Source organism: Canis lupus, chromosome 25, assembly GCF_003254725.2.
Source record: "Canis lupus dingo isolate Sandy chromosome 25, ASM325472v2, whole genome shotgun sequence".
Taxonomy (NCBI): Eukaryota; Metazoa; Chordata; class Mammalia; order Carnivora; family Canidae; genus Canis; species Canis lupus.
The window spans coordinates 43,438,259-43,466,177 of record NC_064267.1 but is presented as its reverse complement, the minus strand read 5'-3'; the positions used below and the strand labels follow the sequence as shown (position 1 = coordinate 43,466,177).

Sequence of the window (27,919 nt, the reverse complement as noted above, 5' to 3'; positions counted from 1 at the left end):
CATGCAGAGAGAAGCAGAGACATAGGCAGAGGGAGAAGCAGGCTTCCTGTGAGGAGCCCGATGCAGGACTTGATCCCAGGACCCCAGGATCATGACCTGAGCCAAAGGCAGATGCTCAACCACTGAGCCACCCAGGCACCCCTTGACTGTATTTCTTACTTTAAAAATTAAATTATCTTGGGGATCCCTGGGTGGCTTAGCGATTTGGCACCTGCCTTTGGCCTGGGGTGCGATCCTGGAGTCCCAGGATCGAGTCCCCGTCGGGCTCCCGGCATGGAGCCTGCTTCTCCCTCCTCCTGTGTCTCTGCCTCTCTCTCTCTCTCTCTCTGTGTCTATCATAAATAAATAAATCTTTAAAAAAATTAAAATTAAAATATCTTTTTAAAAATTGTGCTTAAATAAACATGAAATAGAATTTACCATCTTAAACATTTAGTGTACAGTTTAGTAGGGTTAAGTATATTCACACTGTTGTGCAACCAAGCTCTGGAACTTTCTCATCTTGCAAAACTGAAACTCTATACTCATTAAACAATAACTCTTCACACACACACACCCCCCACCTCCCCAGCCTCTGGCAACTGCCATCTTATTTTCTATTTCTATGAGTTTACTCTGGTCAACTCATGTAAGTGAAAGCATACAGTATTTGTCTTTTTGTGACTCTCCTATTTCACTTAATGTCTCCAGGGCTTATCATGTTGTAGCATGTGTTAGAATTTTTTTTCTTTTTTAAGTCTCAGTAATATTCTTGTGTGTGTGTACCACATTTTGTTTATTCATTCACTTAAAAATTTTTTCTTTAACATTTTATTTATTTATTGGAGAGAGAGAGGTGTTGCATGAGCAGGGGGAGGGGCAGAGGGAGAAGGAGAAGCAGGCTCCCCGCTGAGTGGGGAACCTGATGCAGGGCTCAATTCCAAGACCCTGAGATCATGATTTGAGCTGAAGTTAAGACACTTAACTGACTGAGCCACCCAGGCGCCCCTATCCTTGCACTTTTGATGGATATTTGGAAACTTTTGGCTATTGTAATAATAGCCAGGCATGGCTATTGAATATGAGTGTGCAAATATCTTTGAGACTCTGCTTTCAATTCTTTTGGATATACTCCCAGAAGTGGTATTGCTGGATCATATTGCTGGATCATGGTAATTCTAATTTTTTGAGGAATCATCATACTGTTTTCCATAGCAGCTGCACCATTTTACATTTCCACCAACAGTGTATAAGGGTTCCAGCTTTGCCATATCCTCACCAACACTTTTTTTTTTAAGTGTGAGGTATAAATTATCTCTTTAAAGTTGATTCCTGAATCTTCAAAACTGAGGTCTACACCCTCATCTATTTTCAACCTCTGTCCTGCTCTAGACCCAGGAGGACAATTGGAGGACTGGATGGGAATAGAGGCTTAAGCCAAGTGTAAGACAGTCTCCACTGTACTTCAGGAAAGACAGTACTTGGCTAGAAAGGTCTGACAAGGTGGCTGACAAGGTGGCATGGGTTGGGGTTAGACTGTAGAACTTGGAGGCAGGTGCCTGGTTCTCTGGAGTTATCTGGGATCTCCATAGTCTTTAGAATATCCATCAGAGTTCTGGGGATCTCCATGGTTAAAAATGAAGTTCCTCTGGTTGGTTGCTCTAAGGCATGTGGGCATCATTCATAGAATCAGTATTTATTGAGCACCAATAAAAGGATGAATCCTTTTCAGATAAATTCTGCATAACCTCAAGAAGCTCATTGCTGGGATGCCTAGATGGCTCAGTGGTTAAGCATCTGCCTTTGGGTCAGGTCGTGATCCCAGGGTCCTAGGATCAAGTCCCACATGGGGATCCTAAGATCAAGTCCCACACTGGGCTCCCCACAGGGAGCCTGCTTCTCCCTCTGTGTCTCTGCCTCTCTCTCTCTCTCTGTGTCTCTCATGAATAAATAAATAAAATATTTTAAAAAAGAAGCTCATTGCTGAGTAGGGAGACAGACATGTAAGCATACTCACCCGTACGTGTTGTGGCAGCTTGTATTTTAGGGGCAAAGAGGGGTAATCAACCCAATTCAGGGATAACAGGAGGACTCCTAGAAGAGATGGTTGAGTCCTGAGGGTTGACCAGGAGGCCAGGGATGGGGAAGGTCATCTCACGCTGGGGGCCTGCTGAGAAAAGGTCAGTAGTTCAATTGGCTGAATCCTGGAGGTCATAGCAGGGTACAGGACCATGACTAGGATGAAGGCAAATGAGGCAGTTCGGTGCAAAATTTAAGACTGAAACCATAGTAATCAACATGATATTTTAATGCAAGATTTAAAAATCAAAATTAATGCAAGAAAATACATGAACAAAATATCATTTTTATTTTTAAAATTTTTTAAAAGTAGGCTCCACCATGGAGCCCAGTGTGGGGCTTGAACTGACAACCCTGAGATCAAGACCTGGGCTGAGATAAGAGTCATATGCTTAACCAACTGAGCCACCCAGGCACCTCCAAAATATCAAATTTTAAATGAAGACGGGATCACTAACAGTGCTGTACCAACCATAGTGGAGCCTAAGGCAAAAGTAGTATCAGTATTACCCAACCTGTTTTCAGTGGTGGGGCTAAGGCACTGGATTTTATCCCGCCTACTCTGAGAAGTCATTGGAATCTTTTAATTAGAATGTATCTTTTATCTATTGATTAAAAGACCAACATGTCTACTGTGTAAGTAGATCAAGATACAGGGCAAGACTGGTGTCAGGGAGGTGTTCATCCAGGCAGAATGTGATGGGACTTGAAGAGAGGAGAGCTATGGGAAGAGTGTGGATTGATTCCAAAGCGACCTGAAGGCCAGGCCTCGGGAAGCATCAGCTGAAGCTGAGGGAGAGGGTCAGGCCAACAACCTGTCTGGCTCCTGGCTGGGAGTGTCATTTCCTGAGGTATGAAAGATGGAAAGCCGAGTTCAGTTTGTGGTGATTTGCATTTGAAGATTTATAGGACACTGAAGGGAGATATCTAGCAGGCCAAAGGATTAACGAGTCTGGAGCCCAGGAGGAAGTTGCTCCTGGAGAGACCCCGGTTTGGACACCATCAGGTGGCAGTCATCCACTGGGAGGTGGAACCATGATGGCAGAGCTGCCGCTGCCACCAGAGAAGGTGCCCCAAGCAGAGGGGCCAGAGGATGGGCTAGACACAGAAGGAAGCTGGGGCCATGGTGGGGACATGAAGGTGATCCCAGGAGAGGATGGAAGGGAGGAGGAAGGGAGGCAGGGGAGAAGGTGTGGTCAGGAGAAAGAACCTGTGGAGTGGTCCAGAAAGATAAGATCTAAAGTGTCCTTGGGGGGTGCCTGGGTGGCTCAGCGGTTCAGCATCTGCCTTCAGCTCAGGGTGTGATCCTGGAGTCCCAGGATCGAGTTCCACATTGTACTCCCTGCGGGGAGCCTGCTTCTCCCTCTGTCTGTGTCTCTGCCTTCCCTTTGTGTCTCTCATGACTAGATAAATAAATAAATCTTTAAATGAATGAATGAATGAATGAATGAATGAATGAATAATAAATAAATAAATTGTCCTGTGGACCAGCTACCAAGAGGGTGTGTAACCCCAGTGCGCGGGGCTGCAGGGCCTGAGGGGGACTGATGCATCAAGGATTCTAAAAGCTTGCTCCAGTGAAGGATAATAGAAGAGAGGAGGTATTGAAATGGGAGGTGTAGCAGAGGGAGATCATTGCAGTGGGCCCCCAGGAGAGCCGGGAGGGCTCTGGTGAAAGGGTGTTATTTTAGAAAAGATTCCAGCTTCCCTGGAGCCTTGTAGGGGAACTTGGGACTTGGCTGGATGTAAATCAGGCTGGGGGAGGGCCCTGGGGAGGTCTGTTTTCCTCCGTGAAGTAGAGGGTAGGATGACAGTCCAGAGGGAGAGGAGGGGGAAGGGAGGAATCCCTGGAGAGAAGAGGCGAGTAGGTACTAGGGAGGTGGGAATGAGAACCCTGGGAGCTCGGAAGATTTTCTGGGAGCAGGATGATTGTCTTACAGGATTTTTCTCCTGGGGAGCAGGCCTGGCTACTGGTGCTGTGGGGAGCTGAGGGCTGGCTCCGGACTATGAGAGAAGACAAAGGCTAGGTGGCTTCCCTGCTCTGGTCGCCTCACACATGGGAACACTGGCCTAAACACCAGGTGAGGCCTGGCGAGGGAGAAAGAGTTCTGGACAGCATCTGAAGGCCCACGGAAGAGAAAAAGAAGCAGGGTTGGGTTGGTAAGGGGAAGTTGGCTCTGCCCATCTTCACCGCCTCACAGCAGACACCCCAGGCCTCTGGGCTCAGGCAAGCTCGGTGCCCTGGAGTTGAGGCTGGGAATTCCTCTCAAGGCCAGTGGGGTGCCCACTGCTGCCTTGCATCTCTCCTTCCCCTGCCCCTGCCCAGAGTGCTGACCCTCTGCTTGGGGCAGCTGCCCTGAAAGCAACCCTAGTCCCTCCACCGTGGCCTTACCTTCAGTGGACCAGCCTTCCACGGGACCCTGGTCTGAGGGGGGCAGCAGCTTCCTGCTGGTGCCTTAGGCCCCATTTGGCTTCTCAGCAATTCTGTCCAGTTCTATCAACCAATTCCCTGCTTTAAACTCCGTTTTAAATACTCAGGCAATTTTTCTCTGCTGGTTGCAGCATAACTGAGGCGTTGGGTTCCTAGAGGCCTGGGAATTGGAGTTTGCCCTTTTGAAGATGCACAGACTTCCTCCAGGGGGCCATGGGGACCGCCCCCCCCCCAAGCTGATGTGAGGCCCATTGTGGCTGACTGGGTCTCGGGGGTAGAAGTGCCCTCAGATGCCCAGAGTGGGCACCTCAGCACAGACAGGTGCAGTGGGTAGTGGGGCTGGCAATGGGGCTGTGCCAGGCAGTGGGGAAGAAGAGGTGGCCAGTGGTCGTTCAAAGAGGCTTGGGCTGGTGCCAAAGCTGCTCAGACTCCCAGCATGAAAATTCAAGGAAAAGTATTAGAGTGATACCCCTGTGGGTGTGGCAATGTCACACCTCTCCCCCCATCCCATCCCTTCTCTGCCAAAATGTTCAGCGCTGTCTCAGTCCTGGAGCTCTGGGGGCAGCAGATAACTCCAGCCGGCCAGGGCAGGTGGGATCACCCTTGGCTGGATCTGCCACCAAAACCCCAACCAAAGGCCACTCTTGGGAGAGCATCTGTTGAAATGTGAAGGACCATACCCTGTGACCCCACTATTCTACATTTAAGTATTCTACAGATGTAACTGTATATGTACAAAATAAAGTATGTAAAAAGTGTATTTACTATGGCAGTTTGTAGTAGCAGCACATAGCAAAGAAACCCAAATGTCCAGAAATAAGGACAAATAATTAAATAAAGGATCCTTCCACGTGAGGAACGCTTTGTAGCTATTAAAAAGAATGAGGCAGGGTGGCTCAGTCAGTTAAACATCTGCATCCGGCTCAGGTTGTGATCCCAGGGTTCCTGGGATTGAGCTCCCCATTGGGCTCCCTGCTCAGCAGAGTCTGCTTCTCCCTCTGCCTGCTACTCCCCACTGCTCAGGTTATGATTTCTGAAATAAATAAAATCTTAAAAAAAAATGAGGCAGCTCTGCACACAGTAATGTGGTTACAAAATAAACCTAGTTAATAAGAAAAAAGGGCGAGTTCAGGTGAGTGTGTACTATGTACATAGCCTTTGTGTTCAATATAGTAAACATACATATGTCTATTTGCAAATACAGTGATTGAATCTGGAAGGATATGCAAGGCATGGTCCTGGGACATGATGGCCAGTGGACAGGGAGGGAGGAGGCCATTTACTGTGTCTTTTTGAACTTTTTGAACTTTATACCATGTATGTGCTTTGCAGTACAACACAGAAGTTTTCGTGTTTAGAAAACTGATAAAAGGGGGCACCCGGGTGACTCAGTGGCTGAGCGTCTGCCTTTGTTCCAGGTCGTGATCCTGGGGTCCTGGGATATCCTGCTGGGAGCCTGCTTCTCTCTCTGCCTATATCTCTGCCTCTCTCTCTCTCTGTGTGTGTCTCTCATGAATAAATAAATAAAATCTTAAAAAAAAAAAAAAGATGCAGGGAGTCCAATGTGGGACTCGATCCTGAGACTCTAGGACCACGCCCTAGGCCGAAGACAGGCACTAAACCGCTGAGCCATCCAGGGATCCCCAATAAATAAAATCTTAAAAAAAAAAAAACTGAAAAAAAAAAAAAAAGGTAGCATTTGCAAACAAAAGGCCTATCTTGCTGCCACTCTACTCCGTGTAGACCCTGTGGTCCTGGTTACAGGTTAAGGATAGAGAAGAGCACTGGAATCCTGGCAGCAGAGAATACCATGGAAGGTAGCCTTAGTTAAGTTTCTGGGCCTTTGGGGAGCCACCTATGGTTTCCCTTCCAGAATCTCAGATTTAGAACCCCTGCGGATGTAGAGCTGAGCAATCTTTGCTTTACTCTTACTACTTAGCCACATACTTGGAAAAGGGAAAAATAATTCCTACCTTCATTGACTAGATGAAAAACACAGAGGCTGAAGGTCATGAAGAGGCAATATTTCCTGTTTAGCACCCATTATATGCCAGGGCAGGTTCACACGACAATTTCCCCTCATCCAAGGCCCAGTGCCTTTGGACCTTGCCAAGGAGGTCTACCCTGAAGGGCATCATCCTGTTCAAAGCAATAATCTGGTCTTCCCTGTTCTGACTATAAGCAATTGTTTTCATCTGGTGTTTACTCACCTTTTATTTATTTTTAGATATTCTGTGTTTGTTTTTTAAATTTCAGCTTTGAGGTGTAATGGATATTTAAAATTGTAAGATAGGGCACCTGGGTGGCTCAGTTGGTTAAGCGTCTGCCTTCGGCTGGGTCATGAGCCTGAGGTCTTGGGATGGGGCCACTTCAGGCTCTCTGCTCAGCGGGGAGCCTGCTTCTCTTTCCCCCTCCGCCTGCCGCTCTGCCTACTTGTGCACTCGTTCTCTCGGTGTCAAATAAAAAAATAAAATCTTTAAAAAAATTGTAAGATATTTAAAGTGCACGCATTGTGGTGATTTTATATACGTAGAAACTGAAAGGATTCCCTCGTTAGTTAATTGGCACACCCATCACCTCAGATATTTATCTTTTCTGTTTTGGTGAGAACACTGAAGTTCTACTTTTAGCAAATCTCAATTAGACAATACCGTATTATCAACTGTAGTCACTATGTTTTACATTAGCTCCTCAGTCCTTATTCATCTTATAGCTCAAAGTTTGCACCCTTTTACCAACCTCTCCCTATTTCCCCAATCCCCTAACCCCTGGTAACCACTTTTCTACTCTGTTTCTAGGAGTTTGATTTTCTTTTCTTAGAATTCTACATATGAGGGATAACCTGCAGTATTTGTTTTTCTCGTTTATGTCACTTAGCCTAATGGCCTCAGGTCCATTCACATTGTCCCAAATGGCAGGATATCTTTTTTTTTTTTTCTTACAGCTGGGTAATATTCCAATTGTGTGTGTGTGTGTGTGTGTGTGTGTGTGTGTGTACACCACATCTTTACCCATTCATCCATCAACAGACACTTAGGTTGTTTCTGTATCTTGGGTATTGTGAATAATGCTGCAATGAACATGGGGATGCAGATATCTTTTCGTAAGACCCTGTTTTCATTTCCTTTGGAAATATATACCCAGAAGTGGGATTCCTGGATCATATGGTAGTTCTATTTTTAAAATTTTTTGAGAAACCTTGATATCATTTTCTTTTTCTTTTTTTTTTTTTTTTTAGTTTTTATTTATGATAGTCCACACAGAGAGGGAGAGAGAGGCAGAGACACAGGCAGAGGGAGAAGCAGGCTCCATGCACCGGGAGCCCGACGTGGGATTCGATCCCGGGTCTCCAGGATCGCGCCCTGGGCCAAAGGCAGGCGCTAAACCGCTGCGCCACCCAGGGATCCCGATATCATTTTCTATAGTGGCTGCACCAATTTACATTCCCTTGCATACCTTTTTTTTAAAAAGATTTTATTTTTAAGCAATCTCTATACCCAACATGGGGCTCAAACTCACAACCCTGAGATCAGTTGTATGCTCCACTAACTGAGTCAGCCAGTTGCCCCAACCTTTGTGTGCCTTTTAATTCCATCCTTGGGCATTCAAGAAAGTGTCCCCTCCTTTTCTCCTACCACTCTGTGCTCAGTAAACTCCCATCCAGACCCCTTCTTTCCTTCCAGAAGACAACCTCCCTTCTTCTCAACAGACTGGAGCTGCCATGATTCTGACGCTCACACTCCATTCAATGAGAGGATGCTTACTGGGCAGCCAGGGTAGCAGTGGCTCAGTGGTTTAGCGCCGCCTTCAGCCCAGGGCATGATCCTTGAGACCTGTGATCGAGTCCCACACTGGGTTCCCTGCATGGAGCCTGCTTCTCCCTCTACCTGTGTCTCTCCCTCTACCTGCCTCTTTCCGCTCTGTGTCACTCATGAGTAAATAAATAAAATCTTAAAAAAAAAAAAAAAAAAGAGGATGCAAAAAAGAGGATGCTTACTAAGCACCTTTCGTGCATCAGGCACTGTCCGGGCACTTAGGAGGCACTTACTGAGCCAGACTGACAGGTAAACCTTGTTGCTGCCGCCCTGTCCCTCCACCCCCTGCCCCAACCACATTCTGGCATCCATTTGCTGGTAACTACACAGGTACCCTTACCTTTAGTCTCAAATTGGCCTGGATCAAGGGGTGACCCCTATATTCAAGAATCCTTCCTTCCTTAATCTTATCCCCCCGTTTCCTTTCTGACCTTCCAACTCTATCTCCACTGACTCCTTCCCCATAGGCTAAACTGTTCATCTTCCCCCTTGAGTAGCATCAGTAGAAAGAACATTCCCTCTCCTAGGGATGCTTCCCACAAGGGCACCCTGCACTCAGTATCGCCAATTTTTCACCACAGCAGTGTGGTATCTACCCCAGCATGATGAAACAAGTCTTGCCAAAATCTACATCATTTCTCAATACTGGATCTAGCAGACCCTCCCAGACCTCACCTTGTGACGTTTTTGTGGCAGTGGACACTGTTCTTTCTTCCCTTTTTCTTGAAACCCTCTTTCCTTGGCTTCTAAAACTATCAGTGGCTTAGTCAGTTAATTGTCTGACTTTGGCTCAGGTCATGATCTCAGGGTCCTGGGATCCGGCCCTGTGTGTAGCCCCACCTTAGTGGTGAGTTAGCTTCTCTCTTTCCCTCTGCCCCTCCCTCCCTGCTTGTGCTCTCTCTCTCAAAGTAATAAAATCTTTTTACAAAAACAAAAAATAAAACTCCCTTCTCTGGCTCTGCTTCTGCCTCTGGGCCTTCTTCTACTCCCAGCTTTTTTCCTCTCCTCATTCTGGCTGCTGTTCTGGGCAGGTTCCTCATACAGCCTGTGTCTGTGGCTCTGTGACCATCTCTTGCAGAACCAACTGCCTGAAGCAATGGATATCCCTCATGCACTCAATATGTCCAACACTGAACTCATTAGCTTCCCTGAAAACCTGCAGCCCTGCTTGTGTCACTCCACTTACATACACACTCAACAGATAATGGAATGGAAATAAGTTGTCCTTTCTCCCTCTCTAGTCAAGTCACCAAGACTGTCAATAGTAACAATGGATAATATTGAGGGCTTAGGGCTTATTATGTGCCCTCAAAAAACACACCCAGCATCTCTCTTAATACAATTAGTGATCCAAGAGGCTGGAACTATTATGACCCCCATTTTATTTTACTTTTTTTAAGATTTTTTTTTATTCATGAGAGACACAGGGAGAGAGAAAGAGAGAGAGAGAGAGGCAGAGACACAGGCAGAGGGAGAAGCAGGGTCCATGCAGGGAGCCTGACGTGGGACTCAATCCTGGGTCTCCAGGATCACGCCCTGGGCTGAAGGCGGCGCTAAACCGCTGAGCCACCCGGGCTGCCCAGACCCCCATTTTAATAAAGAATCTTGAATAAGGGCACTTAGGTGGGTCAGTCTGTTAAGTGTCTGCCTTCTGCTCAGGGTCCTGGGATGGAGTCCCAAGTGGGGCTGCCTTCTCAGTGGGGAGTCTGCTTCTCCCTCTGCCCCTCCCCCCTATTTGTGTGCATTCTCTCTCAAATAAATAAAATCTTAAAAAAAAGAAAGAAAAGAACCTAGAATGATAGAGTAGGGTCCTAGCTCCTCCACTTACTAGGTGTGTGACACCGGACAAATTGATTTACCTCTGTATGCCCTAGTTCTGTAAAACACAGGTAACTTTCTTGTAGAAGTAAATGAATCAATATATAAAGAACTGGAATACTGCTTGGAACTTAGTAAAGCGTTATATAAATATTAAGCATTACTATTTTTCTATCCCAGACTAACTCCACAGCAAGGGACTTGAACACTGAATAATACTGGATCTTCCCACTACCTCTTTTACCTTAATCATTCTTTCATTAACAAATAATTTCCACCTCTATGGGGTCTGCCAATGCTTTAGGTGCCAGGAATACTGCAGAAAACAAAATCCATGTTCTCACGACTGGGGAGGGAGTAAACAGACAATAAACAGCCAAGGAAAATGCCAGGTAGTAATAGGTGCCTGCAGATGACTCAATTAGGGTGATGTGATGGGGAGTCCCTAGGTGGCTTTTCATTCGAGGATCAAGGAAAACCTCTTAAGAGGTGACACAAACAAATCTGAACAAGGAGCCAGCCATGCCAATATTTCTAGAATATTTTCAATTGATCATGCCTACTGCTCATCTCTCCAGCTTCTTCCTACGAGTGCTCTAATCGTGCTCTGTGCCAAATTGCTTGAAAACACCAGGATCGTCTTCTTCCACCATGCCTTGGGCCCAGGCTGTTCTTTCGGTCCCCTATAACCGAGGAAGTGTCCCCTTGGACCTCATCGGAGTTCAAAATGTGAACTTCCTCAAGGGGGATCTCCATACATCAGAAAGCAGGGTGCTGGCCCCAGACTCCTCCCAATTCAGAGCCTCCTTGGGTAGCTGTAGATTTCATACAGGCTCAGTGCCAGGTGTATGACAGTTAAGAATTGCAAAGTAGGGGATTCCTGGGTGGCTCAGTGGTTTAGCGCCTGCCTTTGGCCCAGGGCGTGATCCCGGCGTGGAGCCTGCTTCTCCCTCTGCCTGTGTCTCTGCCTCTCTCTCTCTCTCTCTGTGTGTTTGTGTGTCTATCATGAATAAATAAATTTTAAAAATCTTAAAAAAAAAAAAAAAGAATTGCAAAGTAACTGGATGGTTCACAAGAATATCCGTGAGCCCCTGTTAAAACACAAAATCCCCGTCCCCAACCCAAACCTCTTGAATTAGAATCTCCACGGAGGAGCCTCTAAACAACAGTTCAATTGTGGAAATATACTGATAGCTGAAGGGATCCTGGTTTTGTAGAAACATGGTAGGTACTGGATGTCCAGGTTATGTCGCAGGCGGGCTCTGTACCGAAGGAAGTGCTCTGGGATGTTCGGCACTAACAAGTTTGCCCACAATGACCCATCAAAATAACTGGCAAAAGCAAAAGGCAAAGGCCCTTCTGTGCCTCCGCCATTGAGGGCACCTTTCCTTTGGCTCTTGGGACCCTTAGGTGACACGGAACCCTCCTCAGTCAGCACACCTTAAGGTATGCTTTAGTCCCAAAAAACAAAAAGGGAACTTGCGCGGCCAATGGGTCGGTGTTTGGCCTGACCAAGTTCCTCCCCCCGCCGCCGTTGTAACACCCGGTGACCACCAGAAAGTTATTCCTCCGGGCCTGTTCCTCGTTGGGACAAAAACCTAGCGCATGAGGTGGCTGGACATTAAATGTGGCGTTTGTGCGGCGCTCACAGACATCCGCGACCGTCTTTATTAACAGCCCTCAGGAGGCAGCTTCGGACACGTGGCCCGAAAGAGAACCACCTGCAGACGGCGGGGGGGGGGGGGGGGCGGAGGCGGGCCTCCAACCCGGGCGCTTTGAACCTCACGGTCCCCGAATTTCCGGAGGTCTCGGGCTCATCCGCGGAGGGAGAAGCGGGCGAACACTTTCTCCTCGGCCGCCGGGCGGCTCGGCGTGGAGAGCGGGTCGGAGCCGCGCGTAGGGCCGCCTGGCATCTGCAAGGCCTCCGGCGTCGACAGCACCCTGGACACTTTCGGGAACCGGAGACCACCAGTACCCAGCCTCCCGGGGCTCGGGAACAAGCGGCGCCAAAAACGGCCGTCTTACCGCGCAGGCGTCGCGAGCGCGGGCCGCGGAGGGGCACTTCAGGAACCGCGCGCCCACTACCCAATCAGCGCGGGCCCTGCACAAAGCGAGTCCCGCCCCCAGGGCGCCGCCACCGAATCCCCTCCCCCTCCCCTGCCCGCTTCGGCCCGCCCACTCCCGCCTGCGCCCCGCCCCGCGCCGTTCTTGGGTAGAGGCTCGCGATTGGCCCACGGGATGGGCGCAGCCTCTGATTGGTCGAGACGGAGTCACGAGGGCGCCGTCGTCGCCTTTCCAGAGGCGATTACTGGGCAGGCTCAGTCTTTCGCCTCAGTCTCGAGCTCTAGCGAGCAGCCAAGCGTACGCGCTCCGGGAACCTCTCGTACCCGCGGCCGCCATCGACGTCGCTTGGATTCTTCTGGGCTCGTCTGCGCCACTCGCCCGCCACACACTCCGCCGGCATAAGCCGCCATCATGGTGAAGCTCGCAAAGGTAAGAAGACGGCTTGCGCAAGCATGGACGTCGAGGCCTGCTTTCTGAGGAGCGCGCGCGCGGCGCCGCGAGGAGGAGGGCCTGCGCGCCGTCCCGGGCGCGTTCGAGGGCGCCATGCTGCGGGAAATCTCGCGCGATCGGCGGGGAGGTCTCGCGGCTTTTGGCTATTTGGTAGCGAGGTGAAGAGCTTCGGCAGGTTCCGCGGGTGGTTGGTGCGGCGCCGAAAGACTTAGGGACTGAGTGGGGAGGGGGCGCTGGGCCTCGGGGTGGAGGGATGATGCCGAACTCCTGCGACGGGCCCAAGCGGGGCCCCGCCTCCTGACGCACGTGCCTCAGCGCGCTGCCCGCCACGTGGGCCGCGCCGCGTGTGTCCCGGCGTCTGCGGAGGGGACTTGGAGGGGAGGCGGGGGGCTGCGGGATGGTTTCAGATGGAGGCCCCGTGGCCTGTGGGCCCCGGCCAGACAAGCGGGCGCGAGGTGGGCTTCAGGAGGAGGCCTTGCCTCGTGCTTTCTGCGCCCTGCTGCGCGCACATGGTGACCTACGGGGTATCCCCACGTGGCTCTGCCTGGTCTGGAAGGGGCGGGGTTTTTTTCCACGGGAAAGAACTTAATGGGGAGACCAAAGGTAGTAAGATTAAGGTCTGATTTTCTTTTATAAAAGTTGTCTTGAAGATCCTGCCCCCAAATTTGGATTCAGGCGACTGTGTAAGATCTGGTGCTAGAATTTACCAAAAGCTTCCCCCCCCCCCCAGGTGTGGTTCTCCGCCCCCGGTAAAGGGCTATGAATTGTTGGCCGTTAAAATTGGCCAGTTGTAGTCTATTAAAATCATGCGTGATGTAATGGTCGGTTTTGGAAGTATGGTTTTAAAAACGGATGTGCTTAACGAAGGCAAAAGGAGGAGGGAGATAATATTGTTGTAGTTGCATTTTTATCCTTGAGTTTCTGTAAAACCTGACAGGAGTAATGGGGTGGGGGTTGGCAGTTGCTGTTTTGACGTTGGCTTCGATAGTGTTCATGTTAATTTTTATATCTAGCATTAGGAAATGTGGACTTTATGTAGGGAGACGGCTGCTTTTTACTCTGAAGAATGATGGCATAATATGAACGGTCAGATGTTTTAGGTGTAATGTGCTAAATGTCTATTTTAGGCTGGTAAAAATCAAAGTGACCCCAAGAAAATGGCTCCTCCCCCAAAGGAGGTAGAAGAAGACAGTGAAGATGAGGAAATGTCAGAAGATGAAGATGATGACAGCAGCGAGAAGAGGTAATTATATACAACTTTATGGAGACGTGTGTTAAACTATGAAATGGAGAGCTGAAATAGCTGATACTGGATGTATGAAAATATTGGCAAAAATAAGATTATATTCATTGAGTATGGCCTGCTGAGACTGTTTTCCAAGCTCTTCATTAACATGTTGATATAGGTAAGTATTTGAATTTGAGAGAAAAAATTGGGAGTCCTCTTTTCATGTGCATTTTTTGTAGGGCTTGGTGTTATATTTGTGTTCAGCCATGACATTTTTCTAGTTTGAGTATGTTAACCCCCACCTTACTAGATAAACAAACAGCCTGGACTATTAACTGTTAAGTAAGTGGCACTCCTGTGCATTTATTCAGGTCTGAGGTTAGCTTTACCAGATTACTTTCCTAGCCTCCAAGCAGGATTGATTTGTCTCTCATTGTATAAGAGCATCGTGATACTGGTTACTGAACATCTTGGTGTGGGTTGAGCGTTGCCACCTCACTTTGTGTTAACCTATTACTGTTTGCTTACTGTAAAGACAACTATTGTATTTGTGTTTAGATTTCTTGTTTAGGATGTAATGAATATTTTACTGATGATATGGTACCCAGTAAAACTAGGAGTGAGCAAAAAAGTATAATTTTAATGTAGATGAACGATGGTTTTTATCAGGTTTAAGGTGCTTACTCTTTACTAAACTTAGGAAGAGCTAACTATCCAGTGTATTTGATACTCATTTACTGGTCTTAAGAACAAGCCTTCAATGAACCACTGCCCACTGTAGGACCTCTGAATGATTCAGTAGCATCTAACAAGTAGAGCTTTCTTTGTGCAAGACTTCTAATTACATATATATGTCAACTCCTAATCTAACAATATGTAAGGTTGGTGCTGTTATCCCTTACAGAGGAGAAAAAAAGTCGAGGCTTAAAATTTTCTTAAAGCCTGTTTTAAAGTTGCAGTTATAATGTGTGAGGTATTTTAGCTGTTAAAAAGGGGCTCTATATGCTTGAGTATTTTACCTGAAGATGAAGGCTGTGATTTCTGGCACATGGTTCTGTAGTTTAGCATGCTAACATAACATCCAGTGCATGTGGGTCTGAAACCAGAACAGTGTTAGAATTTAGTCTCATTCATGGGACCAAGGCTGTCTTTTTGGGTTTGGAAGAAGACTTACCTTTGGTTTTATTTGTTCTTTAGGTTGTTATTCCTCAGAAAAAAGGAAAAAAGGCTACCACAACTCCAGCAAAGAAGGTAATGGTTTCCCCAACAAAAAAAGTCGCAGTTGCCACACCAGCCAAGAAAGCAGTTGTCACCCCTGGCAAAAAGGCAGCAGCTACACCAGCCAAAAAGGCGGTTGCACCAGCCAAAGCAGTAGCAACACCTGGCAAGAAGGGAACCACACCAGGCAAGGCATTGGTAGCAACCCCTGGTAAGAAAGGAGCAGCCACCCCAGCCAAGGGAGCAAAGAACGGTAAGAATGCTAAGAAGGAAGACAGTGATGAGGAAGATGATGATGACAGTGAAGAGGAGGATGAGGAAGATGAGGATGAAGATGAGGATGAATTCGAGCCAACAGTGATGAAAGCAGCTGCTGCCGCCCCTGCCTCAGATGAAGAGGAGGATGATGAGGAGGACGATGATGAAGACGACGACGAGGAGGATGAGGATGAGGATGAAGATGGTGAGGAGTTCTTTGGCTAGTTTTTAGGCTACTTTTGTAAGATACATCAGGGTAAGGTTTTGGCAGTAATGATACGTATACCATGACAACCTGGGAGTTAGATGAACATCTTTCCAGGGATTTTCCTGAGGTATTCATGGTACACTAAACTCAGGTTATCTAAAATGATTGCCTGCCCCTGTCCCATGACAACCTGGGAGTTAGATGAACATCTTTCCAGGGATTTTCCTGAGGTATTCATGGTACACTAAACTCAGGTTATCTAAAATGATTGCCTGCTCACTGGATAGTGAGTGTTTTTCATAATGGCAGATTTTGCTTCCAGCTGATCTGTTAATCCTTTCCATAACTGCTAAGCACAGTGGCATTGATAGGATTGTATTTCCTTTAGATTTTCCTGGACTAATGTTGGTTTTTGGGAGGATTCTCTTGAGTTTTTGACTTTTCAAACTCAGACTTCATTTTCAGACTCCGAAGAAGAAGCTATGGAGACTACACCAGCCAAAGGGAAGAAAGCCCCTGTGAAAGCTGTTCCTGTGAAGGCCAAGAGCACAGCTGAAGATGAAGATGAAGAGGAGGATGATGAGGATGAGGAGGATGACGACGAGGAGGAGGAGGACGAGGATGATGATGAGGAGGAAGATGAGGAGGAGGAGGAGAAGAAGAAGAGGAAGGTAATCAAGTTTTCATCTGAAGTACACTGTAAAAGTATTATTTAAAGGAGGCACTTGAAGGGGCATCTCTGGCTCAGTTGGCAGAGCATGCGACTCGATCTTGGAGTAATTAGAGCTGCATGTTGGGCATAGTTGAGTTTAAAACCAAAAAAAAAAAAAAGACACTTCAATGTGTGTGGCTGCTCACTAGTAACCAGATTGTTTGAAATCTTGTTCAGAGCCTGTTAAAGAAGCACCTGGAAAACGAAAGAAGGAAATGGCCAAACAGAAAGCAGCTCCTGAAGCCAAGAAACAGAAAGTAGAAGGTAACTTGGAGAATGAGGGATTGGGGAGAGGGTAATGACACCTCACTGCACAAGTGATGAACAACAAAGGGACTTAATACTGAGACCTGATGTGATACGAGGTCTGATGTGCTCTGTGTAGTAATGGCGTATTGGAAGTTGAAGTTCATACCATACTTCACAAATAGACTAATTTGAGTTGTTTTATACAGCTACAGAACCAACTACGTCATTCAATCTTTTTGTTGGAAACCTGAACTTCAGCAAATCTGCTCCTGAATTAAAAACGGGCATCAGTGACCTTTTCGCTAAAAATGATCTTGCTGTTGTAGATGTCAGAATTGGTGTGTCTAGGTGAGTATGAGGGAGTTCTGCACATTACTCCTGGGTTTGGAAGTCTTCAAATAATTAGACATTAATGTATTAAGTAATGAGATTTGATGTTTATGTTCCTAGAAAGATCTAAAACTGGTGGAATTGAAGAGCTATAATAGTGAATGATTTTATTAGGTTTTTTTCTTGGTGCTTATAAACAGGTTCTTTGTTGGTTAATATCGATGGTTACTAAATAAATAAATAAATAAAAATTAAAAAAGTATCGATGGTTACAAACAGTATGGCTAATAAGACCTCAAAGGTGAACTCAGCATCATTTCCCCGTACTTAGACCTTGCTCTGTAGCAACAGTTTACAGAGCCTTGACTTCTTTTAATACTATAGGTGCATTTTTATTTAATCCTTGTTTGCATCCTGACATTAGTGTAACTGCTCACCCAGTATGTGTTTTCTAGCTTATATTTTTGTGAGTTTTTTCCCCCTAGTCATAATTTTGCCTTTTTCATCTTCTCACTCTATAGGAAGTTTGGCTATGTGGATTTTGAATCTGCTGAAGACCTGGAAAAAGCTTTGGAACTCACTGGTTTAAAAGTCTTTGGCAATGAAATTAAATTAGAAAAACCAAAGGGAAAAGACAGTAAGAAAGGTATGTAAGGCTAGGGTAATTTTGATACTAGTCTCTTACTTGTTAGTAGATATGTATCTAGTTGGGAGTTAGGTGGCTAGTGTAAATAAATAATTTAACTTTTTTTCCTTGGTTTCCTTACAAGTTGAGAATTGAATGAGTTCACCTGTTAAATCCACAGCTTGCTGGTGTTATAAATTCCTGAGTTAGGTAAGCAAGAATAGACCCTTTAAAAAAAAAAATTGGTTAGTTATAGAGGGAGCTTTTCCTTGCTGGAACTGGGTTAGATCCCAATTACACTTTTTGTATCCTTTACCTTCTCTGTATTCACTTGCCATATTTAAAAATGTTCATATGTTTAATTCAAAAAACATTGAGCACCTATTGATTTCAGTTACAGTAACTTGTGTTTTTGCCGTTGTTGCATCTCCATACTAGCAGAGTGCCTTGTATATTGTAGGATCTCAAATTATTTGTTGAACAAAACTTTTCCATTAGTTGATTTTTATGGGGAAGTGTCTTTTAAGCCATACGTTTCCTATTTTGTCTGTTTATCTAGATCGAGATGCAAGAACACTTCTGGCAAAAAATCTGCCTTACAAAGTTACTCAGGATGAATTAAAAGAAGTATTTGAAGACGCTGTGGAGATCAGATTAGTCAGCAAGGATGGAAAGAGTAAAGGGTATGTTTTGTCTATGGATTGTTGAGTTTTATTAAAACCAATGCATTTCCTTGATTTTGTAAAAAATTTTGATCTCACTTTCCAAAGTGTGTGATTTTGGCCAAATTCATCTTCAACCAGTGCCTCAATTTCCTGTCTGCACAGTGGGGCTAGCATACTTAAATCCATAGGGTGATTTTAAAAGACAAGCTAACATGTATAAAGTGCTGTGAAATGTGCCTAGCTTTGTAAATAATAGCAGTTACGCAGTGAAGTGGGGTTACTAGAAACAGTTCTTCGAGGTGTACTTGGCAATCTTGGGTAGTACGGGAGGAAAGTTTTAATTGAAACACAGAACATAGCAGAAAACCAAAACATTTCAGTTTATTTGAAACTTTTTTATTGTACTCTTTGAAATAAGGTTCTGTTGCTCAGATTAAAACATTTGTTAAAAGACTGGTTTTTAAAAATGAGTTCTCGGGACGCCTGGGTGGCTCAGCAGTTAAGCGTTTGCCTTCAGCTCAGGGCATGATACTGGAGACCCTGGATCGAGTCCCTACATTGGGTTCCCTGCGTGGAGCCTGCTTCTTCCTCTGCCTGTGTCTGCTTCTCTGTCTCTCATGAACAAATAAAATCTTTTTAAAAAATAAAATAAAATAAAATAAAATGCGTTGGTTATGCCCCCCCCCCCCCTTTTTTGCAGGATTGCTTATATTGAATTTAAGACAGAAGCTGATGCAGAGAAAACCTTCGAAGAAAAGCAGGGAACAGAGATAGATGGGCGGTCTATTTCCCTGTACTATACTGGAGAGAAGGGGCAAAGTCAAGATTACAGAGGTGGAAAGAATAGCACTTGGAGTGGTAAGAATTTATAGAATTCCAGGATTGACAGAGGGAAATCTTTGCATCTTTGAACTTTCCTAAGTTAACTAATAAATTAGATGTATGTAGGTATCAAACAAGTTATGCCTCTGTAGTGATGATCATTCAGTTCTTGAGTAAAAGCTATACAAAATCATTTTGTTTTAGAACACAGACAAATCTAGCTTTTGTGTGTTTTATACTTTAGCTTAGATGGTGTGCATTTTTAAATTATAATCTAGATATTCTAGGAGGATGTAGACCAATATTTTTTTACATCTCTAGGTAACAGGGAGGAAACTGCATGACAAATACTTAGTAATAAATACTTAGTAACAGGTGGAAGTCCACCTGCATCGACATTGTCATGTTGATAACTCTTTGCAAGTGTAGAAGTTCTTGAATAAGGTATTCTAGTTGTGTCTAAACTTTAGGACCATTGTTTCAGTCTTCATTTGGCATTTTTTTTCTTTGTAGGTGAATCAAAAACACTGGTTTTAAGCAATCTGTCCTACAGTGCAACAGAAGAAACCCTTCAGGAAGTATTTGAGAAGGCAACTTTTATTAAAGTGCCCCAGAACCAAAATGGCAAATCAAAAGGGTAAAATAATTACATCTTTAGGTTATCAACTATGGGCTCTAAGAATGTTTTGCATAGATCTAAAGAAGGGGGGAAGGTAAATTTTTTCCTGGATGTTACTGGAAGCTGAATCCTATAAGCCTCCACAAGTTGGTTTAAAGAGTATCATTTAGGTATATTCTTGAGGTAAAAGGCTTGGTGGCATTAGATAATATAGGAACCGTGTGCTTGGTAACTTGCTCTGAGTATTGATTATTCTTCCTCAGGTATGCATTTATAGAATTTGCTTCATTTGAAGATGCTAAAGAAGCTTTAAATTCCTGTAATAAAAGGGAAATTGAAGGCAGAGCAATCAGACTGGAGTTGCAAGGACCCAGAGGATCACCTAATGCAAGAAGCCGTAAGTTATATTTATTAGGGTGTGGTGGTGTGGGTCAGCACTCCTTAGTGTGCTATGCTGCATTGGTTGTTTTTTTGTCCAATTTAGAGCTGGACATTTGTGTTTTCCTCTTGTTGCTGAGTGAAGGATACTGGATATGATGACTGATTATCTGAGAAAATAATTGATGAAATCAAGAAAATTCCTCTAGATAGTCAAGTTCTGATCCAGCTATGTCTTCTCTGAGCAGCACATCTGCCTCTGGTTACTGCCTTGTGCGGTGATCATAAAAGCTGTCTGCTTAGAGATTGCCACTTATTTGCATTGCTGCTCCTGCTTTCCATAAAGGATCTGAGACCGGATCTCTGCTGTTTTGGTAATCATTGTAAGCTTAAGATGGTGGTGATCTGTGACTTATATTTTAATTAAGCACTAGTTTGCTAAGTTTCTTTTACCTGTTTTTGTTTCCAAACAGCTTTTGGGTGAAAAGCAAGCTTCTGCTAAGATGAGCATTCTTGGCCTGTAGTTCCATACTGGACATTATTGAAAGCCAGCATCCAGTTAAGAATTGTGGCTTTAGGTAAAATGTACAATTTTTCTTCCGTAGAGCCGTCCAAAACTCTGTTTGTCAAAGGTCTGTCTGAGGATACCACAGAAGAGACATTAAAGGAGTCATTCGACGGCTCTGTTCGGGCAAGGATAGTCACCGACCGGGAGACTGGGTCCTCCAAAGGGTAAGATGATCAAGGAATGAATGTTCAGTGTCTGCCTAAGTAGAGACACCCCCCCACCCCCCCATCTAGCGTATCTTCTCATTGAGCTCCTTTCTGTCAATTGGTGGCAGTTTATGGATTCGCACGAGAAGAAGAGACAATTCACAGTTAGCATTATTTTACCTTCTGTCTTCACAGAGGTATATGTTGCTGTTTTGTGAGACATCTCTGAGGTTCAAGCAGTCAATAAAACCAGTTTTGATCTTCTATGGGGAGCTACTATTATTACTTGTGTCTTAGTTGAGCAAGTTTACTTCCTATGGGATCACTATTCAACATGTGAGGTTAATCTTGGCACTTGTTTTGGTATGTGTTGTATAATGGGCAATTTCATTTTGCATTTTAGGTTTGGCTTTGTAGACTTCAACAGTGAGGAAGATGCCAAAGCTGCCAAGGAGGCCATGGAAGATGGTGAAATAGATGGAAACAAAGTTACTTTGGACTGGGCCAAACCTAAGGGTGAAGGTGGCTTTGGAGGCCGTGGTGGAGGCCGGGGTGGCTTTGGAGGCCGAGGTGGTGGCAGAGGAGGCCGAGGTGGATTTGGTGGCAGAGGCCGGGGAGGCTTTGGAGGTAAGGAGGCTGGGGGAGGGACTTCCTTGTAATATGCATTGAACATTGTGTGGCATATGCACTTCAGAATGTGCTCAGAACTCCGGGTTCCCTGGATCAATCTCCCAAGTTCTCATATGATCACTCTGGGGAGGGGAGGACTCCTGGCAGCTTTGTACTCATTCTTTAATGATGTTTTGCTTTCCTATAGGGCGAGGAGGCTTCCGAGGAGGCAGAGGAGGAGGGGGAGACCACAAGCCACAAGGAAAGAAGACGAAGTTTGAATAGTTTCTTCCATCCCTCTGTCTTTTCCTCTTCTGTTTGAAAGAAAAGGACTCTGGGGTTTTTACTCTGTTACCTGATCAATGACAGAGCCTTCTGAGGACATTCCAAGACAGTATGCAGTCCTGTGGTCTACTTGGAAATTCGTATAGATAACATTTCAAGGGAGATACCCTGTTGGTTTTGACTGGATATTCATATAAACTTTTTAAAGAGATGAGTGATAGAGCTAATCCTTATCTGTAAGTTTTGAATTTATATTGTTTCTTCCCATGTACAAAACCATTTTTTTCCTACAAATAGTTTTTGTTTTTTTTTTTTTTGCGTTGGGGGGTGTAAAGGAAAGCAGAATGTTTTATCATGATTTTTGCTTCAGCAACTTTGGGACAAATTAAAAGTCCTAAACTCTGGTGCCAGACTTGTACTTCCTCCTGGACTGTCCCTGAAGGTGGAGCATGGCAAAGCCAGCTCTGCCACTCCAGATCCAGCCCACCACCCCTGCTGGAAATAATTAGTTGGTTTCAAGCATCCTGGCTACAAGTTTTGGTGAAATGGCTGGTAAGGTAACATGAAAGGCTTGTATTTTTTGTAAGTCCTCCAACAACTTCAGGTTAAACTAACGAGAAGGGTCTTAGATATTAACACTATGTTCAGTACGCCCTCATTTAAGTACTCCTTGTCCCCTCTGCCTCTACTAATAAAAGTTAGGGGCCACATGAAAAGTCTTTGCCAAGGGATTAACAGGATTACTAAACAGTGCCCCAGATGCTACAGAGCAGAGATTTTTTTTTTTTTTTTAAGATTTTTTTTTATTCAGAGAGAGAGAGACTGAGGCAGAGACATAGGCAGAGGGAATAGCAGGCTCCATGCAGGGAGCCCGATGTGGGACTCGATCTGGGGTCTCCAGGATCACACCCCAGGCCATAGGTGGCACCAAACTGCTGCACCACTGGGACTGCCCTCAGAGCAGAGATCTTAAACCTAGCTATCCAAATCCAAAAGCCCGTGGATTGTAACCAACTGTTTTAGAATCATACTAGTCCTTGCCAAATCAAGTTGTAGAAGGGGCACCTGGCCAGTAGAGCATGCAACCCTTGGTTTCAGGGTTGTGAGCTTGAGCCCCACATTGGATATAGAGGTTACTTAAAAAAACTTGAAAATAGTGTAAACACACACTCTACACTGGGAGGATTTGTTCAGCTTAGAAGGCAGTCTAAAGCAAATAAATGGACAGTTGATTTTGTCCTGATTTTCACTACGGGGTGAGGAAATCTAAGCTCCACATACCTGTGACTCAAACCAGTTCTGTTGGAAGTACTGTGGGAGTAGACAGATGGCCTGCTTGGAGGGTGAGAGTGCCAGTGGAAGTTTGCTGCTGGGAAGAAAGGTCAAACTAGCAGAAGGGTATTCTCTGAGCAGTCAAACCTAGGAAAACCTTGGCATCGTGTTTCTCCAGATTCAGAAGTTTGAATTGGAGCATATCAAGGATACTTTAAGTCTGTTAGCTCTTAAATGCTAGCAAAGCTGAATGGAATTCTGACTGCCATAATGACAAAATAATGTCCCACAGCTGAACTTGTTGGAAGGCCTGTGAGGTTGGTGTTAGGATCTCACACCAAGGAAAGGATGACTGTAGGGCTTTCGTGACCCTATAGTCTTTTCTCACATGGGTACTTGCCCCGATAAGCTTGCAGGTTTAAGTAAACCTGAAAAGGTTATTTGGCCAATTAGGAACATGAATTAGGGTTGCCATTACTCCAGGCCCAGCACAGCCAGTGCTCAGGTCTCAAATGCTGTTTGCATAGAATGACCACCCAGAGGTGGGGTTTTTGTGGGTTCCTTGCTAGAGGGAAGGGAAATATACTCCATTCCATTAAACTTGCTCATACCTCTTTCCTTAATGCGAGAGCACGGAGAGGGAGCAGCAGAATGCAATGTGGGACTCAGTCTCAGGACCCTGAGATCATGACCAGAGTAGAAGGGAAATGGTTAACTGAGCCACCCAGGTTTCTCTGTGAATACTTAAAAAAAAAAAAAAAAAAGATTTTGAGGAAAATGAGAGCATGAGCCAGGGGGAGAGGGAGAAACAGGCTCTTCTCTACTGAGTAGGAAGCCAGACATTGGTCTCCATCCCAGAATCCTGGGATCATGACCTGAGCCAAAGGTGCTTAACTGACAGCTGCCCAGGTGCCCCTGTATTTTAATATAAAAGAGCTAATGTGCCTGGGCTATGCCAGGCATTTACCTCATCCCCTCTGTAAACCTGCTATGGACAAGACATTTAAGGTATATTTTCACTTTTCTACTACTTGATTCATCACCATTAAAGAAGGGTGACGGTCAAGCCGTGTTCCTACAGGTTCAGAGGTGGTACCCTGACTTGTGTGGAATGGAGAGGAAGTTGGAGGGTTGTTGGTAACCCCAGAAGGCCAAAGGGGAACATTCAGGCTTTTATTTAGGGACTGGGATCCTGCAAATTTCTTAATCCTAGGCCTCCCTGATGAGTGGCTTGCTGTTGTGGATTTGGTGGGTTGGGTGAAGATGTTGCAGCCATTTTAGAAAAGTTCTCTACCAAATGGTTGTCCCCACTTCTGTCATTCTTCCAGCAGGTGGCAGCACATCCACAAGGATGTGGAAATCTGAGGCTTCGTTTTAGGCCAATGTGTCACTTCAAGCTTAGCCTCAGATTAAGTGCTGGGGCTTGGGAATCTAGAAGCCCACTCAGCACATTTTGGAGAGATTCTGTAGAATCCATGGAGAACTCCATTGTATTGAATGCTTGTCTTGTGCCCTTTCTCAGTTACCCCATTTTTCTGTGGTTAGTTCACTAATAATCTCTTGTATCTCAATGTCTGTTCCTCTCAGCCTAAACAAGTGCCAAAGCTTTTCTCATTAAAAAAAATTGTCCCCTGACCCGACCTCTCTTCTCAGCTGTTGCATTTCCCTTCATTTCCAAACTTTGAGAAGGATCAGCGTCTGCTTCCCCCTCCCATTTTTCCAGCATTGTGGCTTCTGCCTGCTTGCTTCCCTGTAGCATCTAATAGGTGACCCTCCTTCCAGTCTGAAACTCCCTTTAGAAGATGGGCACAGTAGAGTGGTGGCTTTGTGACACTGGGCTGAGGTGAAGAGGGAAAGAAGAGGACAGCTCTGGGATTAGATCTTTTCAACATGCTCATTCAGGTCAGGTAACACAAAAGTCACTTAGGGTAAAGGCCTGGAGAGTTCCTTTTGCTGGCCTTCCCATGGAAACGTGAACACACATGTCCCTGCCAAGCTCTTAAGTAGAGGGGCTTGGTTTTGTTCATTGTTCTGTCTTTGTGGACCCAAGACAATGCCTGATGTATAGTACTTGGTTAAGTGATGAATGAAGAAACTATGGGGAAACTCCTTCCCTTAAATGTAGGGAAAGCTGTGATAGCAGGAGAGATCTAGGCTCAGAGTTCTTAACATTTGTGTGGAGGGGATTCTGGTAAAGCCTTTGGATCTCAGAATAATGTTCTCAACATTATTTATTTAAAAGGATTACAGGGGTGCCTGGCTGAGCAGGTGACTCAATCTCAGGGTTGTGAGTTGGACCATGTTGGGTGTAGAGATTACTTAAAATCTTGGAAAAAAAGATTGTAAGGGAGACCAATTATATTAAAGTTAGTTTTTATTAAAAAATTTAAGCACAGTATTTGCAATAGAATTCTATGTGTCCACTATGCAATAGATAAAATGTATTTGCATTTAAAATAGGGAATTTGCGGCAGCCCCAGTGGCGCAGCGGTTTGGCGCTGCCCACAGCCTGGGGTGTGATCCTGGAGACCCAGGATTGAGTCCCACATCCGGCTCCCTGCATGGAGCCTGCTTCTCCCTCTGCCTGTGTCTCTGCCTCTCTCAATCTGTGTGACTATCATAAATAAATTTTAAAAATTAAAAAAAAAAATAGGGAGTTTGGTTCCAGTAATGATGAAGTGGCTTAAAACAGACTAACCCTCCTGTCGATCACAACTAAACTGTACAAAATATAAATCAACTTTAAAGGCGTTGGACAAATACTACCAGTTAGAAAGTGGAACAGATGTCTGTCATCCTTCAAAGGAGTACTGTGTGAGATCCATCTTTAACCAGCTTTTCCTCTGGAGGTATACCCCAGTTAGTATGAATCCTCAGAGTTTAAGCAGAAGGGGATGGTGTATGTCTTACCCCACTGAGGAGTCAGTTTGGAGTTTGAGTCTGGAAATTTTCCTGAAAATACAGGAGATGCAGAGCCATAAAATCTGCACACTTACTTGCCTTCAAATTCTCGGCCAAGTCCTAAGTTATGTATAGGGCAAGTTTCTAATGAGCCCAGGGGAAAACTGGAAAGGTGAAAGAGCTGGGTACAGATGCCAGCAGTTGACTGGTGCTAGGGAGACATTTGGAATTCAACTTCTGTCCAGTTAGAGGGTTTTTGTTTTTTTACTTAAGATTTTATTCATGAGAGACAGGCAGAGGGAGAAGCAGGCTCTCCATGGGGAGTCCAATGCAGGACTCCGACTCCATTCCTGGAATCCCAACCTGAGCCAAATGCAGATGCTCCACCACTGAGCCACCCAGGTGCCCCAGTTAGAGTGTTTTGATACGCACTTCAAGCTTTTCTTTGAAACTTAGAAGGGTTATTCTGTAGAAAGAACAACCACGTTCCAGGCATTAGGACTAAGGGCAAAATCAAAATAAGCCCGCCCTAACAAAGCCTAAAGCTTGAAATTGAGCCCCAATATGGTCATGGTGGGGAATTTAGTTGCCTACCAGTACAAAATTGAACAACAAAATTGTTCAGAGGAGAATAGAATTCAAACCCTACAGGACAATAAATGCCATGGCCAGTAAGCAAAAAATTACTAAGGGTGCTTGGCTGGCTTGGTCTGTAGAGCATGTGACTTCATCTTGGGGCCATGAGTTTGAGCCCTATGTTGGCGTACTTTTTAAAAAAACTAAGCATGCAATAAAGTATGAAAATGTAATCCACAATCAAGACAAAAGGCCAATAAATGCAGAACTCACATGTTGAAATTTGTAGGCAAGGACTTCATTACAAGTAGTTAAAGATAGGGATGCCTGGGTGGCTCTGTGGGTGGAGCATCTGCCTTTGGCTCAGGTCAGGATCCCAGTGTCCTGGGATGGAGCCCCTAGTCATCGTGAGCCCTGCTCAGCGCGGAGTCTTCTCCTTCTACCCCTGTCCCCCGCTTGTGCTCTCTTTCTCTCAAATGAATAAAATCTTAAAAAAACCAAACGTTAAATAATTTTCAGGAAGAGACACCTGAGTGGCTCAGCAGTTGAGAACATCTGCCTTTGGCTCGGCGTGATGCTGGAGTGCCAGGATTGTGTCCTGCATCGGGTTCCCCGCAGGGAGCCGGCTTCTCTGCCTATGTCTCTGCCTCTATCTCTCATGAATAAATAAAATCTTTTAAAAAATAATTTTCAGGGAAAGATGAATACATTTAATAAAGAAATGGTGAATTTCTGGAGAGATACGGAAACTCAACCAAATGGAAAGCCTAGAATTGAAAAAAATATCTGAAAAAATTTTAAAAGGGCTTAACCACAGAAGGGATCAGTTAACTAGAAGATCAATAGAAAATATTGGCAGAATTCAGGACATGCTACCTCAAAACATAGCATCTTGGCATATTGAATATTTCAAGCTGAAGGAATTTGAGAAGCAGATGTAGGACTCTGACCTTCCTGAAGCAGCTCATAGACCTTCAAGTGTGAGGTGCCCTCCCTATACCCAGAGGAAAGGAGCACCCTTATTTCTGAAGATGAACACTGAGGAATTTGAGGAACAAGCCTCGCTGTCTCCCTGTTTAATGAACTTAGCTCATACCTATGACCTGTTCCCACAATCCTCCACTCTCCTACAAACCTAACAAAGACCCTCAGGTGACACTTTTCCCCCTATGTTATCCAAACTGAAGCTCAAAAAAGATCGAAGAACAAATGAAAAAGAGCCTCAGTGACAATAGTGAATTGCCTTAATGTGTAATTGAGTCCATGAAGGAGAGGAGAGAATAAATGGGGCTGAAAAATAATCCTTGAAAATTTCTAAATTTGGGGATCCCTGGGTGGCTCAGCGATTTAGCACCTGCCTTTGGCCCAGGGCGCAATCCTGGAGTCCTGGGATCGAGTCCCACATCAGGCTTCCTGCATGGAGCCTGCTTCTCCCTCTGCCTGTGTTGTGTCTTTGCCTTCCTCTCTATGTCTATCATAAATAAAATAAATCTTTAAAAAAAAAAGAAGGGATCCCTGGGTGGCGCAGCGGTTTGGTGCCTGCCTTTGGCCCAGGGCGCGATCCTGGAGACCCGGGATCGAATCCCACATCGGGTTCCCGGTGCATGGAGCCTG

The 27,919-nt window shown here is 45.2% G+C and overlaps 1 protein-coding gene and 3 non-coding genes across 4 annotated transcripts; all 4 read left to right on the top strand.

Annotated features, from left to right (window-relative positions):
* The first annotated feature begins 15,062 nt into the window (after positions 1–15,062).
* On the top strand, positions 15,063–21,960 carry NCL (nucleolin). The gene is given in 13 exon segments (XM_025463417.3): positions 15,063–15,545; positions 16,014–16,199; positions 16,202–16,219; positions 16,438–16,524; positions 16,716–16,857; positions 17,361–17,485; positions 18,024–18,147; positions 18,830–18,987; positions 19,465–19,588; positions 19,834–19,967; positions 20,554–20,680; positions 21,066–21,289; positions 21,480–21,960. Coding segments are annotated over 13 exon segments (1,953 nt in total). The 5' UTR covers positions 15,063–15,118; the 3' UTR covers positions 21,557–21,960.
* Positions 16,571–16,636, top strand: LOC112670260 (small nucleolar RNA SNORD82). Its single transcript, XR_003142837.3, has one exon. It is a non-coding gene; the product is annotated as a small nucleolar RNA SNORD82 (small nucleolar RNA).
* On the top strand, positions 20,099–20,177 carry LOC112670263 (small nucleolar RNA SNORD20). The gene has a single exon (XR_003142840.1). It is a non-coding gene; the product is annotated as a small nucleolar RNA SNORD20 (small nucleolar RNA).
* Positions 20,753–20,887, top strand: LOC112670255 (small nucleolar RNA SNORA75). The gene has a single exon (XR_003142832.1). It is a non-coding gene; the product is annotated as a small nucleolar RNA SNORA75 (small nucleolar RNA).
* Positions 21,961–27,919: the final 5,959 nt, after the last annotated feature.